General features: G+C 39.5%; 1 protein-coding gene and 1 pseudogene across 1 annotated transcript in view; one reads left to right on the plus strand and one right to left on the minus strand.

The window, feature by feature from the left end:
- RNASE9 (ribonuclease A family member 9 (inactive)) overlaps positions 1-15,860 on the plus strand; it is a 25,777-nt gene extending 9,917 nt beyond the window's left edge. Inside the window, exons 2-4 of the mRNA XM_029951251.1 lie at positions 9,276-9,627; positions 13,126-13,251; positions 14,878-15,860. Of these exons, the coding sequence (XP_029807111.1) occupies positions 14,891-15,496 (606 nt within the window). The 5' untranslated portion in view covers positions 9,276-9,627; positions 13,126-13,251; positions 14,878-14,890 and the 3' untranslated portion in view covers positions 15,497-15,860. The remainder of the gene's footprint in view (positions 1-9,275; positions 9,628-13,125; positions 13,252-14,877) is intronic.
- On the minus strand, positions 4,025-4,653 carry LOC115302248 (annotated as a pseudogene).
- Positions 15,861-20,832: the final 4,972 nt, after the last annotated feature.

The raw sequence follows: 20,832 nt of genomic DNA on the forward strand, positions 1-20,832 counted from the left end.
TGGATCACATGGTGTATGTGTATTTACCTTTCTAAAAAACTGCCAAGATGTTTCCAAATTTGGTTGTATCATTTTATATTTTCACCAGCACTATTATGAGAAATCCAGTTCATCAGCATTCTTACTGACACTTTGTAAGGTCAGTCATTTTCATTGTAACCGTTCTAGTAGGTGTCTGGTGGTATCTCATTGTGGTTTTAAGTTGTATTTCCTTGAACACTACTAATATTGAACAACTTCTTTATGTGCTTATTTGTTTGCTGTACATATATCTTCTTTTCTAAAGTGCTAAAACATTTTCCAATTTTTTATAGGATTATTTGCATTTCATTGTTGCATATTCTGCGTACAAGTCCTTTTTATTCATATATATAATATTCATTCACATATTATAATGAATCATATGCATTCATATATATTATAATGGATATACCTATGCATTGCATCTAGTATGGATATATAGTGTTTATCAGTTTTCTCTTCAATACTGCTTTAACAGCCTCTCACAAATTTTACTATGCTATGTGATTATTTTCAACAGTATTCAGATCAAAATGTTTTCTAATTTCCAGTTTGATTTTATGTTTGTCCTATGGGTTATTTAGAATTGATTTGTTTAGTTCCCAAGTATTTTGAGGTTTTTGAGAGATCTTTCTCTTATTTATACTTTCATTCCAATGTCAGAGAAAATATTTTATTTAACTTGAATCCTTTTGAGGTTATTAAGACTTATTTTATGGCAGGAAATTTGGTGTATTCTGGTAAATGTTCTGCAGGCACTTGAAAAAATATGTATTCTGCTTTCGTTGTATGGAGTGTTCTATAAATATTGCTGGGGGTAAATTGGTTGTTAATTTGGTTCAAGTCTTCAATATTTTTGCCAATTTCCTGCCTACTTGACCTATCAGTTATTGCAAAGTGGATATGGAAGCTCAAACTGTGATATATGGATTTATTCACTTTTTGTAGTTCTTTCTATTTTAGCATCTTGTGATTTGAAGCCCTATCGTTAGGGGCATAATAATTTAGGATTGTCATGTACTGTTGATTAATCGAACCTCTTAGTTGGAGATGACTTTCATTAGCCTTGGTAATATTCTTTGTTTTGAAATCTGCTTTACCTAATATTATTATAGCACTCCAGCTTTCTTTTGATGAGCACTAGCATGGAAGATGTTTCTATATTCTTTACTGTTTCCTTCTTTTGTGTCTTCATATAATGTATTGTTTGTAGACAGTGTATACTGAATCTTGTTTTTGTTTTTTAAAATCCATTCTAACACGAGCTTTTAATTGGTAAGCTAAGATCATTTACATTTAATGAGATTATTGATACAGTTAGTTGGAGTCTAACACCTGCTATTTGTCCCTTCCATTTTTTTCCTCCCTTTTTTCTGATTTTGGGGCCTTCACTTGATTTATCAATTTTTTTATGATTCCACTTTTATCTCCTTTGTTGACTTTTTAACTCTAGCTCTTTGTTTTAAAGGAAGTTTTATGTTTGTTTTTAATTTTTTTTAACATTTATTTTTGAGAGACAGAGAGCAGAGTGTGAGCAGAAGAGGGGCAGAGAGGGTGAGGGAGACACAGAATCTGACGCAGGCTCCAGGCTCTTCTGAGCTGTCAGCACAGAGCCTGATGTGGGGCTGGAACCCACAGACGGTGAGATCATGACCTGAGCCGAAGTCAGCTGCTTAACTGACTGAGCCACCCAGGCACCCCATGTAGCTATTTGTTTTAATTCATTGGTTGCATTAGGATTATAGTACATATCTATAACTTATCATAGCTTACTTTTAACTGAAGCCATACTTCTTCACTCATAGTATAAAAACCTTATGATAATATACTTATAGTCCTCTCATATTTGATGCTGTTGTCATGCATTTTACTTTGAAATACGATATAAATCCCATTATACATTGCTGCTAGTTTTGGTTGGTCTCTTTTATTTTAAATAAATGTAAATAATAAGAAGAAAAATTGGGGCACCTGGGTGGCTCAGTCAGTTAAGCATCTGAGTTTGGCTCAGGTCACCATCTTGCAGCTTGCGAGTTCAGATGAGATCGGGCGCGTTCAGGGTGGTAGCCGCAGCTTGTGAGTTCAAAGCCTGCATCCAGCTCCGTGCCGACAGCCCCGAGCCTCGAGCCCGCTTTCAGATTCTGTGTCTCCCTCTCTCTCTGCCCTTCCCCAGTCGCACTCTGTCTGTCTCTTTCAAAAATAAATGAACATTAAAAAATAAGAAAAAATTATATTTATTTGCCCATGTAATTACCATTTATAATGTTTTTCATTCCTTTATGGAGATTCATATTTCCAATTGGTATAATTTTCTCTTTGTTTGCTGGTGATGAATTCTTTGAGCTCTGTAATCTGAGAATGCTTTTATTTTGCCTTCATTTTTTAAAGATATTTTTACCAGGTATAGAATTCCTACATTGACAGTTTTCTATTTTTTTTCAAGACTAAGTCCTATACATTTTATTTCCTCTCAAATTGACTGTTTCTGCCATTACAATTTTTGGTAGGTTAGGGTACTTGGTTTGCTTTTTAAGCACATTATTAGGTGACAAAAGATAACAGGTCCATTTGTTTTAACGACCATTTATTCCTTTAGTTGAATCACCTCTACACACAAAATATATATGGTTTAGGATCTCTTTTTGAGTGGAAAAAAAATTAAGATCTCAAGAGTTTTTAAGCCTGTTTTCTGGAAATCATCTCAGCCTAAAACCCTTGAAAAAAAACATAACTGGTTCAAGGAAAACCAGCAATTAGATTTTGAAATCAAAACTAGATTAAACCAGCCTGCTTAGAATGGGAGCAATTCCTCTTCTGTATTTCCTACACACTCAAGTTCACCCAGGGAGACAGAAACCTCATCTACTGGAGGACAATGGAAGCAGAATGTGGTGGAAAGCTTAACATCAAGCTGGGCATAAATAATGGCCTGGCAAGTTTATGGAATGGCAATGATTTTGAGGGGTTAGGGCAAAGAAGATAATTGACTGTGGACAACACAAAAGGATTATAAACTTTTTCTGACCCCAACTACATGACTTTTCTCAGTAGCCTGTGGGAATGAGTAAGGTGGGTTGACCCAAGAGGACATAGGACTTGGAAAAAGCAACAATGTACTTTACTAGTGGGTTCAAAATGGTCACTAACACCATTTAACACTGTTTAGAATTCTGATCAAAGCCAACTTTAATTTTTTACCCTCACACTTAAAAGATTATCTGATAACTACCAATTTTCCAATCTTAGCATTAGATGGGTTACTAGCTTCCCAACCTTAAGGTAGTCTTCTCATTTACCTAATGTTCAATTTCCATCAGTTTTAATAACAACCAGTGTAAATACCATTACTGCTTTGTAGAAAATTCAGTATTCTACAGATCCCATGGAGTCATGGAATAGAACCAGGAGCCTGCATCTTTTATGTGATACTCTATGGTACTATGTAGGCCAAGGCAATTTTGCTTTGGTTAAGGAGGATTTTCATTTGTAAGAGAATCCTCTTGCAAAAGGTTTATTCAGTTCACCTAAAAATGCTGGCACTTTTAGCTATTCTTTCAGAAGCAGCAGTTACATGAATCAAATATTGGATTCAAATTTAAAAAGCCTGTGCTTACCAACCCCCTAAGAACAGCCATTTGAGAGCATAACATCACCCCAATGAAGCTATAGGTTTCATTACATGCACTAACAAATCTACATGGCCAGCTGCTGCATTCCATTTTTACAGAATTTATTTTACACCTATTATACCAAACAGCATTTTAAACACTGACATGTAAACTCCCTAATAAGATAAAGCAAAGGCCCAAGGGTTTATCTTATTAGAAACAAGATACACCATCACTTATAGTCTTCAAACACTGTTGCACTTTAACTCATAATTTGACAATGCATTCATGGAACAATCTCCAGACAACTAATTTTTTTAACAGACAAATTAAAGAACACTTTTAAGCAGACATGACTGTCCTAAATTGTTTATTAGGTTAGAATTTTACAAACATTACTTGTATTCATGGTAAGAGTGGAGCTGGAGAGTATTGGTTCTTCTCCAACCTGCATGGCGAGAAAGAACCACCAATAGTGTGGTGGAACTTGTGATCTTTTCCAAGGCCACGTCTCCTGCGGCCTGCAGATGTCAGCCCTCGCATCTCCCTGTGCTTGTGGACTGGTTGGGTGATCCACTGGGTGTCAGGATTTCCTCTGATAGCTTTATGGAATGGATCAATAAAGATAACCTCAAAGAATTTGTATGTGGAATCTTCGCCAACTCAGTAAGAATTCAAGACTCTCAGAGCCCCACAGTGGCATCCAGCTCGCTCCTCTGCAGCAGACTGAAGGCTTTAGGCAAACTTGAGCCGGTTGACAGACAACCAGATGGGCAGGCTTCCACAGGTAGCACCCTTAGGAACTGGGCATTTGCGGCCACCGCGGCAAGCAGGAATCCAATATATGACATAACCTTGCTTGGCCTTGTACCCCAGTCTGCGCGGTTTGTAGGGGTGGGTGGGGCGGGGGTCCTGTGGAGTGCAGAGAGCTGGCGATACTGCCAACAGCGTACCCAGAGAAGAAGGCGCATTACACCCGACTGCTTCTTCCTCCATAGCTCCTGGTGTACTTGTAAGCGCCCATCTTGGGTTACCTTTGATCTGATGGCTGCCTCCAGACGGAAAGGGACATTGACAATTTTCTTACTTTGTGTACTTTAATAATGTTTTCCTGCTCTCTTCTTACTCACATTTTTTCAGATAAGAAATCTAACATCACCCCTCTCTTTGCTTCTCCAGTCCTAACATGTCTTTTCTCTGAGGCTGCTTCGAACGTTTTCTTTTCATAACTAGGTGGATTTTTTTTCTTCCCAATTTGGTTATGATGTGCCTTGGTATGCTTTTCTTCATGGTTTGTGCATGGAGTTTGTTGAGATTTTTTTTGGATTTGTGAATTTATACTTTTTGTCAACTTTTGAAAGTCTTTGGCTATTAATCCTAATTTTTTTTTTATCCCTCTGCTTATCCTTTTCAGAAACACGAATTACTCATCTGAAGTCACTCAAATTCATTCTACAGCTTGCTGATCCTCTTTTCACTCTTCGTTTTGTTTTCTTGTTCTGTGTTTCATTTGGATCATTTCTATGACTTTCAAACTCAGTAATCTTTGTTCTGCAATATCTAATCTGCCACTAATCCCATCCAGTGTATTTCTCATCTCACACATTTTAGTTTGTATCTCTATAAGTTTGTAAGTTTGATTTGTTTTTTTTCCCTCTATGGTGCATGAATCTACTTAATTTTTTGCACATAAGAAATTGTTATAATAATAGTTCTAATGTCTTTCTATGCCTTTTTGTGGTCAAATTCAGTTGAATTATTATTCTCCTCATTATGGTTTTTGTTTACCTGTTTCCTTTTTTAGTAATTTTCTAGACGTTTTTATTTATTTATTTTGAGAAAGTGTGTGTGTGTGTGTGTGTGTGTGTGTGTGTGTGAGAGAGAGAGAGAGAGAGAGAGAGAGAGAGAGGGAGGGAGGAAGGGACAGAGAGAGACAGAGAGAAAGAATCCCAAGCAAGCTCAGCATGGAGCCTGACATGGGCCTCAATCCCATGAACCATGAGATCATGACCTGAGCTGAAACCAAGAGTCGGACGCTTAACCAACTGAGCCAACCAAGGCACCCCTAGGCTTAGTTATTTTTGATTGGATGCCAGATGTTGTGAATTTTACCTTGTTGATTTACCTGGTAAGGATATTTGCATTCCTATAAGTATTCTTGAACTTTTTTCTGGGATACACATAAGCTGTTTGGAACCATGTCGATTCTTTTTATTTGTTAGGCAGGTGCAGAGCAGTAGGAGCTTACGGCTAAATATTGCTCACTACTGAGGCAAGACCTTCCTGAGTACTCTACCTAATATCCCATGCATCTTGACTTTTTCCAGCTGGTTAGTCGGGTTAGGTATTATCTCCTCTGATCCTTTTAGATAATTCTTTCCCCAGCCTCAGGTGGTTTTCTCCCACACACATGATTAAACAGTACTCTGCTGCATATTCGAGGGGAACCCTGTGCAGATCTCCGTGTTTCTGCTCAGGGCAGCTCTCTCCTTTCTAGTACTCTGGCTTATGGACTCTTGGCCTCCTTGTTTCCTCAATTCTTCCTCCTCATCTCCTGTAGTGTTCAGGCTCTTCCTAAATTTGCCTGAAATCTCTCTCCAGGCAAACCGTAGGGCTCACCTTGTTAGTTTCCTGTATCTCAAAGATCAGTGTATTTCATTGTCTGATGTTAGTGTCTTGAAAGTAATTTTTCCAGCATTTTGTCAGTTTTAAAAATTGTTTCAGGTGGGAGGATAAATCAGGTTCATGTTACTCCATCTTGACTAGAAGTTATATTCATCCTTATGTATGTTTACATTTTAAAACCAAACTTAGGGGTGCCTGGGGGGTCAGTCAGTTAAATATCTGACTCTTGGTTTTAGTTCAGGTCATGATCTCATGGATCTTGAGTTCCAGCCCCACGATGGGCTCTGTGCTGACAGCGTGGAGTCGGCTTGGGATTCTCTCTGTCTCTCTCTCTCTCTCCCTGCTTCTTTGCATCTCACTCTCTCTGTCTTTCTAAGTAAGTAAATAAACAAAAAAATTTTTTAAACTATATATTAAAAAAATAAAAATTAGGTAGGAGCATCTGGGTGGCTCAGTCAGTTAAGCATCTGACTTTGGCTCAGGTCACGATTTCATGGCTTGTGAGTTCCCGTCCGGCATCAGTCTCTGTGCTGACAGCTCAGAGCGTGGAGCCTGCTTCAGATTCTGTCTCCATCTCTCTCTGCCCCTCCCCTACTTGTGTACTGTCTCTCTCTCTCTCTCTCAAATATAAATAAGCATTTAAAAAATTAAAACTAAAACTAATAAATAAATAAAACCAAGTCTAGGGGAGCCTGGCTGACTCAGTTGGTGGAGCCTGTGACTCTTAATCTCAGGTTTGTAGGTTCGAGCCCCATGCTGGGTGTGGAAGTTGCTTGAAAATAAAATCTTTTAAAAAAAAACACCAAAATTAAAGTATTTTTGTCTAAACAAGCTCCTTAAAATTTTCAGAGATAAACCACTTCTCCTGGCTTTTCTAGTGAGAAAGTAGATCTATCATGGCAGAGTTGCACTCATAATGAGTTAGTGATGCAAAAGCTAAGACATGCAGGGGCTGAAGGAAGGTCTCATAGGAAATAAGAATACTTTGTGAAGGTATAGATGAGCATTTTGCTTTCACTGCTGTAGCATACTGGGAAAGAGAAATTCTTTACAGCACAAGAAATGGGTCTTGGTACATTGAGCTTAAAGGGATATCAATGGCTTTTGTGTTACATTTGAGAAATGTTAGTTGTTTAAAAGGCAAGGAAGAAACAACCCTATGTTCCATAGTAAGACGATTGATAACAGAAAGAGAAACTATGCTGATGCCAGTTAACATTCATGTACAAAAATGGAACTTCCTATTTTACTAGGACAAATGCAAATACTTTGATTTTCTAGCTATGTGAGAAAAACGGAAGACCTTTAAAATTGTAACAGAGGTAAATTGTGCAGCCACCCGTAAGAGCTAGGTTTTGGTGCAAATATGATGGATTGAAAACAGAAATCCATACTTTTCTTACACCCAAGTTTTAGAAGCAATTTCACATTGAACATGATTTCAATTTCACATTGAAAAAAAAATTTAAAAATATTTAATGGTTTAAAATTTATTTTTGAGAGGCAGAGAGAGAGAGAGCACAAACAAAGGAGGGGCAGAGAGAGAGGGAGACACAGAATGTGAAGCAGGCTCCAGGCTCTGAGCTGTCCACACAGAGCCCGATGCAGGGCTCAAACCCCTGAACCAACTGTGAGATCATGATCTGAGCTGACGTCAGACAATAACCAACTGAGCCACACAGGTGCGCCCGAACCATTTCCCCCCCACCCCCAAACTGTTGCTGGTTTTTGAAGTTTATTATTTGGTGTCTTTTGCTACTAGAGATTATTGTTATGTTATTTGTTTTGGGGTGAGGTTTTCTTTGTACTCACATTACAGGCTCAGTCTATGCATGTGTAGCCAAGATTTTCAATTATTTTCTTTGTGAATGTGTCTTGTTTGATTTAAGAAAGACATCCTTCCCTAGCTCCAAAATTGTGAAAAATATTCTACTATATATACTTGTATCAATGCAGATATCAGTGTAATAAATCTTAAAAAATTTTTTAATAGAATCATACAATAAAAAAGCTAACCAAGGCATACATAAATATAAACTTGCAGGAAACTGCAAACAAATATAAAGAGATTTTTGTCATCCCAGAGCTGGCTTCACTCCATTTTTCCAAAATAAGATGTCAAAATTACTATATATTTGTACCCTGAGGATTGATTTTTCAATTTTTGGGTAATTCTTATTTTGTGTATGTCTATTATGATCTGGTTTTGGACATGTTCTTAAATATGAAGTGTCAGTGTCTCAAACTGCCACATTTGATATCAGTCAACTTCCACTTTTGTATCCGGAAAAGTCAGTTCCTTTCTGTAGTCTGTCTCTGTAAGCTCAGATATTCAGGTCTTTATTAGGGCCCTACAGGAAAGAAATGTCTTGAACAAAAGATGTGCATTTCGGTGAAGTCATATATCCTCTTATGACCCACAAAAATCACATTTTCCTGACACCATTCTCAATTTGGTAAAGGTCAAAGGCACAAATATTCCCCCAAAATGTTTATTCAGAGTATAAATTTGAAGTTAGCTAAAACCTAGATTTTTCTTACTGAATGAAGCAGAGATACTGTGGGATTTATTCACAAAGGTAATTCCAACTCTATGGAATGGGTTTTTATCTTTGCTTAACCTCCTGAATTAAGAACTGACTTTTCCTGATGCTGAGCCAAAGTGGAAGTTAACTGATATCAAATGCAGCAGTCTGAGAAATTGGCATCTCATGTTTAAGAACATGTCCAAAACCAGATCCTAAAAATCCATTTTATAAGTGACATTTCTTAGAACTAAGTTATTTTAAATTTGAAAAACTGACACCTTGAAAGACAACAGTAAGAAATCAACCATTCAGAAATAACTATTTATTGAGGTTTTGTTTTACTTTCTCCGCCTCTACCATGTAATTTGTTTTTCCATTAATTGGGATCCTGTTGTAGATATTGTTCAATCTTCTATTTTTTCCCCCAGGCCATTTGTAATGGACATTTGCAAACACTTTTGTATTTAGTCTCCATACCTTTCTTGTTTTGTAGGAAACAACCCTTCCTTCGGTCAGCAACTGGAATTCTGCTGGAATTTTAATGGTGTGGTTTTGCCTTTACTTCCCCAAGAAGGACATGTATTATATGTTGGCCAATCAGAAGACCCCACTCTGCATGCGACAGACACAAGGCCAATCGGCAGTTATTTTCTATATCGGATGAAAGTGGGAGAGGATGACACTTCCTACTGTGACCTTAAATAGAGGCTATGAAAATGACAGTGATTTTCTCTGCCATTACACTGAGAGACTCTGTGTGTGAATGAAGAGAGGAAGAGAGAGAACAAGAGTGCAGTGAAAGGTTTAATTTCTTCATCCTGCTGTACCTCTTGGACTTGTTTTCTGTGAGTTAATGTAGTTCCTCTTGTGTTTAAGTTAATTTGTTTGGTAAACTTCTATCACTTGTGACAGATAATCCTACTACTATAATATTAGATACATTTCATATCTTTAGATTTTCATTGGTTAATTTATTTGTAAATTCTGGAAAACAATCTGTTCTAAGAATATATAATTCTCTGACTAGAATACTATCTCAAATATTAGCTCTTACTACAATGGATATTATTGTTTTCTACCATCTTTATGAACATATCAGCCTCAATTTAACCTTTCCCCAAATTTTTGGATATTTATGTTTTCATATTTCAAATTTTTGTCTCTATTAAGTAAAGCTTGCTGTCCATATTTCTATATAAGCTATTGCCGTTCAGAGTCTTAGCTATTAAAAGTGGGAAGATATCAGCTTTTCAAAGCTTTTTATTATATTTGCCAACTTTTTCATTCTGATCACAAATGGATGATTGCCCACCTTATCAACTCACCAGCATTGAGTTTATGAGGTATTATAATAGTTACTAATTTTTCCTTTTGTGATTGAGACAATATAACTATTATACAATCATAATCCATTGATACCTTATTGTAAGATCTGGTAGAAGTCTTGCATTTTAAAAATGGTTTACTTTTAAAATACCACCTAATTATCTCTCTGAAATATGTATTTGTCTCCATGGGGAGCCTACGACCCATCTTAATCTATTGTTTTATTTTTAAAATTGTGATTAAATACAGAGTCCTGACCAGGGACTCAGGATCCGTATTATAGAAAAGGCTCAGAACAGACAACCTCTCAGGCCCTTCCTTGCCTACGGCTCTATAAACCACCCTAACCCTCCTAAGCACGTTTAAAAGCAAAGAAGAAAAGTAGGACTCAGTCAGATGAGCGCACACCCATGTTCAAAGCAGCATTATTCACAACAGTCAAACAGTGAAAGCAATTCATCTCAACTTTTTCCCAAAAACATTTACTGAAAAGGCCTAACATTTTCCCCACTATTTGGGGATGTTTTCTATGTCATAAATTACATTTTTATGTATACAAAGGCAGTATTTCTCAACTTTTAGTGGGCAAAGGCTCACCTTGTGAACTTGTGTAAAGTGCAAATTTACAGGCCCATCACAGTGCTTCTGATTAATGAGGTTTGAAGACAAACCAGGCAATCTGCAATCCACAGGGCATCCAGGTGGTTCTGCTGTGTGAGGTTGCCAGGCAAAAACTTAAGAAGCATTGCATAAGCATGTTTCAATCCATCTGTTCTCTGTTCTCTGTCTCTGTCTCTATTGCTGTCTTGCCCATTTACTGCTAATTCCCATTCCTACCCTGTGTCCCCAGCAACCACTAGTCTACTTTCTGTTCTGTCTCGGTACTACTTTTGAACAGGTAGAAGAATGAATGTGAGTTGCTTTGTTAGATATTAAGATACTTTATAAAATAAGAATAAGTGAAAGCATATTACTGGCAGGTGAATGGGTAAAGCCATCATCTAAACACAACAGATAGTTCAGAAATAGAATTGTTTAATAGATAAGCTAACTTTTAAATTAGTGATGAGAGAATGGATTTTATTCCCCAAATCAGTGGTACTGGGATTATGGACAAATCATGTGAAAACAAAACCCATTTCTCACTATACTTCAAAGTAAATTCCAGATGGGTAAAAGACAACATTTTTTTTTAATCCACAAAAGTAATAAAATAGAATAGAAACAGAAATGCATATACTTTCAGGGTGAGAAAGGATTTTGACAAGCATGAAACTACAAGCTGAATTCATAATTAAAAAATTAAGAAGTTTAGGGTATAAAGGTCAGGGAGGTGTCCTGGGCAGGCCCTGAAAGCGTGTCTTTAGCAGGAGGAGCTCTGCTGTCCGTCCTGTTCTCTGCAGCCCAAGATGTCACAGAAGCTCCAGGTTCTCACTTATGGGAATGTGTGCTGAGCTCCCTGGACTGTCACAATGGGCTCACTCTCCTGAAGAGACTCTCCAGTGGAGTCTGATAAGACTGTAGAAGCAGGGATGGGCGGAAGGGCTTAGGCATATGGTCACACCAAGAATGCCCACTCTTTTTTTTTTAATTTTTTTAATGTTTTTATTTATTTTTGATACAGAGAGAGACAGAGCATGAGAGAGGGAGGGGCAGAGAGAGAAGGAGACACAGAACCGGAAGCAGGCTCCAGGCTCTGAGCTAGCTGTCAGCACAGAGCCTGACACGGAGCTCAAACCCACGAACGCGAGATCTGACCTGAGCCGAAGCCGGAGGCTTAACCAACTGAGCCACCCAGGCGCCCCAAGACTGCCCACTCTCATGTCACCACGGCAGGCCAGTTTTTCTCTCCAGTCCCATTCTCTGCTCTCCTGCCTTCAACCCTCCTGTTCTGTCCACTTTCTCATGTGTGCCCCCAACAACATCTGCCTTCCCCTCTCTCTCTCTCTCTCTCTCTCTCTCTCTCTCTCTCTCTCTCTCTCTCTCATGTTTATTTATTTTTGAGAGAGAGAGCAAGTGGGAGGGGCAGAGAGAGAGGGAGAAAGTAGATCTGAAGCACTGACAGCAAAGAGCCAGTTGCAAGGTTTGAACTCACAAACCTGGAGATCAAGACCTGAGCAGAAGTAAGATGCTTAACCAACTGAGCCACGTAGCCACTCCAACATCTGCCTTTCTTTAACTCTTCCATTCTCTGACTGTTTTTACTCACACATACAACCAACCTGTTTCTACCTCCATGTAGCTCAGGGTCTCTGGGTTATGAGTATTAGAGACTCACTCAGGTTGCCGTAAGGGAAGACTTCTCTTATGCCAAGGGCACAGTGGAGTAAGAAAACCCAGGAAACTCCTGCAGCATCACAGCTAGGCTTCATGGCATGTGGACCAATTTCTTACAGCACTCCACTGGTTCAAAGACAATTCTAGTTCTCCCCTTCTGTTTGTTTTTTTTTTTTTTTTTTACAGTAGGCACCACACTCATCACAGAGCCCAATTTGGGGCTTGAACTCATGACCCTGAGATCAAGACCTGAGATCCAGGGTCAGATGCTCGACCGACTGAGGCACCCAGGCACCCCTGGTTCTTGCCACTTTTGTGATCTCTGCGTTTCTGTCAGTCTCTTCTGACAGAGTTACAAAGACAGCCTAGAGAAGAAAGTACAGATTAGCCTCAGGAAGGGAAACTAGACTGATAAGGGCCACAGAATAGCAGTGAAGAACCAAATTGTAGATGTCAGACAGACTTGTGACTGGGCTTGAAACAGGGTTTTGGCAGGCCCAGTGTAAAATTTTAAGCCTTTCACAAAGAAATGCTGATTACAATGAAAACAAAAACAATACTAAGAAACAACATGTTTATCACAAGGTAGTTTGGATGATGAAGATGGTAATGTATAGATAATGCTTTGCACACCATTGCTCATTGTGTTAGCCATTATTAATTATTTTTATTTTAGGGTAACCCCAAGAGTGTATTTATTTCAGCTGCTCACGCTTGTTTTTCTCCCTTTCTACTCCAAGTTCCTGTGCTCTTAGGGGAGGCCAGTTCCCCCAATATCCGGATCTCTCCACCCCACCCCTTGAAGCATCCATTCTTTGAAGCATAAACGCCACAAAGACTCAACAAGGTCGAGACTCCAGGCACAGGTAGGCCCGGAAGCCTGTTCTCCAGTGTACCTAAGACATTTGCCTCCTCGGAGAGTTAATGATTAACAGCCAGATTTGGAATAGAACTGGAAAATGATAGATAGGCCCAAGAATTCTCTATGAGAGATGACACTTTGCACTAAAGGGTAGACTATGCCCTGATGTTTGGCAGGTGGGCACAACTCCTGCTCCACATGTTACGACTGCTCAGGCTCTTGCAAGGAAAGTTTTAACATAATTATTTTTAAAAAAAGACCACAAAGCTTAGTAATAACATGCTTCATTGGTATATATCAAATTAAACATTTTCATTTCTTTTTAATGTAGGACAATTTTTTAAATAATATAAGTCATCTCAGTTTTACACATTTGTGTTGCAGAGACACTTGCTCATGTGCCTTTAAAGTACTACGGGGTTTTGGGGCACACCGATGCCTCAGCTAGTTAAGCATCGACTCTTGATTTCAGCTCAGGTCATGATCTCAGAGTTCGTGAGTTCGAGTCCTGGATCGGGCTCTGCACTGACAGTGTGGAGCCTGCTTGGGATACTCCCTCTCTCCCTTTCTCTCTGCCCCACTCCTGCCTGCACTCTCTTTCTCTTTCTCAAAAATAAATAAATGAACTTAAAGAAACAAATAAAGTTCTGGGGGATTTGGGCGCAGCCTGCTGTGGGGTGAATAGACAGGGGCACTCACAGAGAGCAAGGAAAGAAAGGACCCAAGTTTCCCATGGTGAGGTTACCATAACTCTGCAGACAGACTCACAGGGCGGAGAGAGTTTAGGGATGTGAAACCCCGTCACAGCAGAAACCATGAAGTCTACCTAAGAGAAGAAAAAATAGGATGAAGAAACACCCCCACAAGGTAAGTGATGCCCGTCAGTGGCAGAGCTATTCTGCGTGGTCACAGGAGGCCGAGGAGGCTGCAGAATGGACCGAGCAGCTCCAGGCAAGGAGGTGGTGTTGAAAGCATACGCTCAAGGCAACAGCAGATGGTGTTCATCTGACCTCATGCGCTTTGCTTGATCCCTTCTCCCAGGGCATCTGTGGTCAGAGATGAGCAAGAGAAGTCCTAAGATGAAGAATTTTCCTCCTAACAGCAGGGGGAGGGGAGGGAGGATCACATAGGGTCGTTTGCAGTGTGAGTTCACAACTCCTAAGAAGAGAACAGATGCGTTTGTTCTGGATGGTGGGAGCACATGAGCCGCCTCCCTCCCTCCCTCCCTCCCTCCCTCCCTCTCTCTCTCTCTCTCTCTCTCTCTCTTTGTCTCCCTCTCCCCACTGCTGTCTTGACCTTCTCTCTCTTTCTCTCCTGCCCTCTCTCCCTCTCTCTCCTTTGCTGTCCTCCTTATCCTTCCTTGTTTCCTCACTGTGCTCTCTCTTCCTTTTCTCTTTCCCCTTCCTTCCCCTTTTCCTCTCATATCCACAATCTTCCAGACTGAGCACAGGCCTAGGAAGGTTACTTTTTAGTCCATATTTCAGAAATAGTTAAATATATTCTGAGTTGTCAATTTGAAAACTGCCCAAAGTCTTGGAGCTCAGAACAGCGGTAAGTGGCAGAAACGAACCCTGCCTGGCACCGGAACTGAGGCGCGGTTCGAAGCGGCACACGTCCCTTGTCTTTCTAGCCCCGCAGGAAGCATGCAGACTCCGCTCACCCTGCGGCCCTTCGCTCCGCTGCTCCTGCTGCTCCTGCTGCTGCAGCCGCTGCAGTTGAAATTCTTGCATCAAAATGGGCGGATGTCGGAGGAAAAGGCAGAGCTATTTGAAGATTATTTGGAGGAGCTGGACAGCACAGGACCTACGCTACCACCCACTAAAGATGTTTTCAAAAGTCATACCATTATCGATCCGGAAAGACCCTTAACTGATTACTACTACTGTACTGATGAAGTAAAAATGAAAAATGTCCACAACAGATTTCATTGTGTAAAAGAACATTTCTTCCTCCTGGCATCATTTGAGGAACTGCAAGAAGCCTGTTACAATCTGTTCGTGCCTTGTAAAAATGGAGTGAAGAAGTGTCACAGGAGCAGGCAATCAATAAAAGGAGTATACTGTAATTTAATCAGTGGAACAAGGATGCCAAACTGTGTCTATGCATCTTCTTATAGGCAGGGATACGTCCTTTTGACTTGTCGATGGCAAAATGATATTCAAGAAATGGTCCCCACTTACATAAATGATATTACGGAGATAAAGGATGTTACCAAGAAGAAACATGTCCCCCAACGTTACTTCTACTGACTCTGCTAAAAGAGTATTCTCAGTAAAGAGTAGGAGGACACAACACTCTCCATATAGATCCTTCCAGGTCAAAATTGAGAATGGTAATGTCAATTCGATTCATTTTAATCATCTACCTTCTTCCTTTCTTCCCCTGACACCATGCAAAGACAATGTGGGCTAAGTTCATAAACAGTGCTCTGAAATGTGGTTTCAAACAGGTCACATCGTTTAGCACATTTTGGATGTGTTTGGAGGGTGAATACCTGCAGGGAAAGAGTGGCCGGCTCCAAGAGGAATAGCAAATAGTTGTCTGGAGTGTGCTCCTAAATTGTGTTCGTGTACATCTCTAGTTCAGTAGAAATAATAAAGTGCATTGACCTAGCAAAGTGTCTCTGGTATGGCTATAAATTACCTTTCTCTGTGACATAATTTGAAAGAAAAAGAACTCAAAACTCCTCAAGAAATTGTGCAATTCAACTTTCCACAACTATATTTGTAGATATTTCACCCATTCTGTTATGTCCATACAACAAAATGCTCAATGAGAACATGAAGGAGACATCTCAGGATAAATATCTAAATATTCAGATGGCAGGCTCCTCGAGGTACTTTTCAACTGTCCAATACTATTTTTATAGATTCCCACATCTTTGCTTTAGCTTAGACATCACTGTTCACAAAACTGCAAACAATTCCTCACTTTCTGGAAAAGTCACATTTATTCACAACCCCTTTCCTAACTTGCCAGTAGATATGGCTTCATTTGAGAATATGCCACTTCCAAAAAAAGGCTGAGGAATCTGTATAATGAAGGAAATCCATCTGTCCAGTTCAGGTAATTTCTCTCCCTTTGTGAAATTCCTTAACATCTTCTTTTTTTAAATTTTTTTTTACATTTATTTATTATTGAGAGACAGAGAGAGACAGAACGCGAATGGCAGAGGGGCAGAGAGAGAAGGAGACACAGAATCTGAAGCAGGCTCCAGGCTCTGAGCTGTCAGCGCAGCATGACCCACGAACCATAAGATCATGACCTGAGCTGAAGTTGAACGCTCAACCGACGGAGCCACCAGGAGCCCTGACTTAACATCTTTTTCAAAGTTTGTTTATTTATTTATTTTGAGAGAGAGAGAGAGAGAGAGAGAGAGAGAGAGAGAGAGAGAGAGAATGGGGGAGGGGCAGAGAAAGAGGGAGAGAGAGGATTCCAAGCAAATTACAAGCTGTAAGTGCAGACCCCGAGGCGGAGCTTGATCTCACAAACCATAAGATCATGACCTGAGCGGAAATCAAATGTTGGATGCTTAACCAGTTGAGCCCCCCAGGCGCTCCCTGCTTAATATCTTTTCATTATTAGTTTCAATAACTTATGGAAAATGGGATAAGAAGGAGTGAAGGGACATGGTAGGGAGAATGTCTGTTACTTTTACACATTGTACTGAAATCCAATCTACTCATTTCTTCCCCAGTTCTTATTCTTGTCTTTAGACTCAGAGCTAAGTTCCTACTTTATCAATTAGTTTATGTAAATAAGGGTCTAGGGCCAAAGACTGCCAGACCCCAATTCAGTGACTAAGGAGAGAACACCAGAAAATCAAACGACTGTTCACATGGAAGCTTGTGGCTATTACTTGTAATGTCTGAGTGAATGAGGATTCCATTAAACTTTAGAAATCTCCACAGCATGCTCTAAAAGCCAACATTCTATACATCAGCCGAAGAAGTTCTGCATATAGGTTAGCATGAGTATGTGCCATGGACCATCTCATCTGGGACATGCTCATTTCACCTATCTTGAGATTATCCAAAATACAATGTATTTGTGAAAGTATTGTATAGTAAAATAAATAAGACAGGAAATGATTGGGGCGCCTGGGTGGCTCAGTCGGTTAAGCATCCGGCTTCAACTCAGGTCATGATCTCACAGTTCATGGGTTCGAGCTCCGCATCGGGCTCTGTGCTGACAGCTAGCTCAGAGCCTGGAGGCTGCTTCAGATTCTGTATCTCCCTCTCTCTCTGACCCTCCCCTGCTTGCTCTGTCTCTCAAAACTAAAATAAAAAGCATTTAAAAAAATTTTTTTTAAAAGACAGGAAATGATCATAACGTATCTTCTCTCCAGATAAATGATTTGATCCATACACATTAGAGTCATGGAAACAGAACAAAGATTATTTACACAGATTTTTCTTTTTATCTACTATTGCATAAAAAATCCAGACCCTGGCCTTGATCCATGGGATTCCTTAAGATAAATCAAAACTGTAATTTTTAGCTTTATCCACTGGAAGATTTCAAAGATTATCATCCAGACTCCATTAGCATTCTCTCTTCTTTAATACCAAATTAATGAGATGAATATTGTCCACAACCTTGACTCATATCACAATTTATTCTTTACATTAGAACCCCTTGAGATAATGCAACATTAATCTTTTTAAATTGTGGTAAAATATACATAGCACAATTTACTACTTTAGCCACTTTTTTAAAAAAAGATTTATTTTTGAGAGAGATATCATGAGCAGCGGAGGGGCAGAGAGAGAACGACGCAGAGGATCTGAAGCGGGTCCTGCGCTGAGAGCAGATAGCTCGATAAGGGCTTAAACTCATGAACCATGAGATCATGACCTGAGCCAAAGTCCAACACTTAACCAACTGAGTGTCCCAAGCGCCCCTACTTTAGCCATTTTTAAGTGTATACTTCAGTCGCAGTTAGTGCATTCACACTGTTGTGCAACCGTCACATCAGCCATTTCTAGAAAATTTTCATCTAGCAAAGTGAAACTCTGTGTATGTTAAACAATGACTTCCCCATTTACCCCTCCTCTCAGCTCCAGGCAACCCCCACCATTCTACTTTCTGTCTCTTTTGAGTCTCATATTTGACTGTTGTTGATACCACATATGACTAGAACCATACAGTATTTGTCCTTTTGTGACTGGCTTATTCCACTTAGCATAATGTCTTCAGGGTTCATCTATGTTGTAGCACGTGTCTGAAGTTCCTTCCTTTTTAAGGCTGAATAATATCCCATTGAGTGTATATAGGACAGGTTGTTTATCTATTCATCCATCAATGAACACTTACTTGGATTGTTTCTACTTTTTGGCTATTGTGAACAATGCTGTTTTGCGTAAACATGTATAAATATCTGTTTGAGGAGTCTTTGCTTTCTATTCTTTTGGGTCTAGGCCCAGAGGTGAAATCACTGGATCATATAGTAATTCTATTTTTAATTTTTTGAGAAACCACCATGCTCTTTTCATTGAAGCTATACCATTTGACATTCTACCAGCAGTGCACTAAGGTTTTAATATCTCCTATCCTATCTTCACCAAAACTTGTCAGTTTCTTCCTTTCTTTGGTTTTTTTTTTATAATAGAAATCCTAATGGGTATGAAGTGATGATACAACATTAATTTTAAGTTTTAATTATTTAGTGAGGGAATGTAGGCCACAGTATTTGTAATGGTAAGAAAAAAATAAACACAGTGTTTATTTCCTAACCAAAATAAACCCTAGTTGGTATTCTCTGACAGTGCAGAGCCTGCTTGGGATTCTCTCTCTCTCTCCCTTTCTCTGGCCTTCCCATATGTGTGTGAGCTCTCTCTCTCTCTCTCTCTCTCAAAATAAATAAATAAACTTAAATATATATTCATTAAAAGTAAGTACAAGCAATTCACCATCTTACTATATGCTCTAACAGTAGTGCCAGAGCAGAGGGAAGAGCAGCAGGTTTTGAGGGTTTCAGGAAGCAAAACATGTTAGATATTGGACTAGAAGCTTGTGAAACAAATATCAGAATAGAAGGAGCACTTCTAAGAAAGAGTGAGAGAAAGAGGTAGAGAGAGAAGATGAAAGCAAGGCCTGGTCATGAGGAGGACTCCACATCAGGAATAAAAGTTATGTCAGTAAAGGGCAATTTTAAGGGGCGTAGTTAGCTCATGGGAAATCATCAGTGAATGTTATCTGGTGTTTGTGTCTTCACACCTTCTATGCTTTTATGTGCTGAGGGCCTGGAGGTCTGAAAGAATATTTCAAGAGAAGGCAGAGGGAGACAGATGGAGGCCTCATTTCTAATGACACACGTTTCCTTGTTGATCTTCAGCAGGGTGTTGAACTCTCACTAAGAGATGGAGGTGACATAATCTATTGCCCTTTAAAGATGTTACATTGCACACTTAGACAAATGAGTGGTGAAAGTCTGTTAGTGTCTCATGTATTGACAGATCTAAGACTTATGGTCCTGTAGCCTTCTGTTATAATGATGGTATAGCTGAACCTGATACAACAAAGATTCTAAAATATAGTACCTCAAACAGATAAAAGTTTTTTCTCCTTTCTATACCAATCCAGGGGAGGCAGTTTGTCCAGGGTGGGAAGGTGGCCGTCCTTTCTGTGATCACTGACGAGCTGGAGTTCCTTCCACATGATCACTCTACCATGTCCCCAGCTCCGAGGTGTTGTCTTGGTCCAGTTGGCTGCAGCCAACTCACCACAGATCTGAACTCCAGTGCACAGGGATGGGAACAGGTAGAGGGAAGCCAGCTTTCTCTGAAGGGGGACATGGCCAGGAATTTGCTCACATCTCTTGAGCTCACATCACACTGGCCAGAATTTAGTGCCTACATTTAAGGCAAGAAATCTGGAGAATATAGTTTGGTACTAAAAGGAAAATAGAAAAATGTATCTTGGGAAGCAATTATTGGTCTGTCAAACATCTGATCTGACCAAGGAAATGTTTTTCTCAATGCAGTTGATCATCATTGTTGCTATTATTCAGTCTGTAAACATCTGCCTTGACCAACTCCAGACCTCTATAGGAATTCAGGGAATGTACTCCCTACTCACCTGGCTTCAAGTACGAGCATGTCTACATAGCATTATGATTGAGGAACAGAGTGTTGGCTCATTGTACAGAATCTTATATCAGTCAACCTGGAACACAAGTAGAGAATCTATGACCAGTAATATCTACCTAATATAATTGTTAAAACACATCTGCAAAGGTTTGGTCCAGTGATTTTCAACTCTCACTCATGAACCAGAATCTTTTGTAAAACTTTAACAAAATTGCTGAAGCCCCTGGAGATTTATTTGATTTGTTAGGTATGGATGAGACCCAGACAGCCGTATCTTTCACAAACTCCACAGGCAATTCTAAGGTTCAGCCAGAGTTCAGGATAACTGACAATAATGTCCATGCCAAAAGTCTAACTATTGAAGCAAACCAGCAAGATGATATTATACCAAAGATAGGAAATTCCTTTTGCTAGAGGCATGTGCATCAGGCTATTACAGATGGCTGACAAAATTCACTAATATTCTATACCTCAGGCTCTTTGCTCTGGTTGCT

This window comes from Suricata suricatta, chromosome 9 (assembly GCF_006229205.1).
Source record: "Suricata suricatta isolate VVHF042 chromosome 9, meerkat_22Aug2017_6uvM2_HiC, whole genome shotgun sequence".
Taxonomy (NCBI): Eukaryota; Metazoa; Chordata; class Mammalia; order Carnivora; family Herpestidae; genus Suricata; species Suricata suricatta.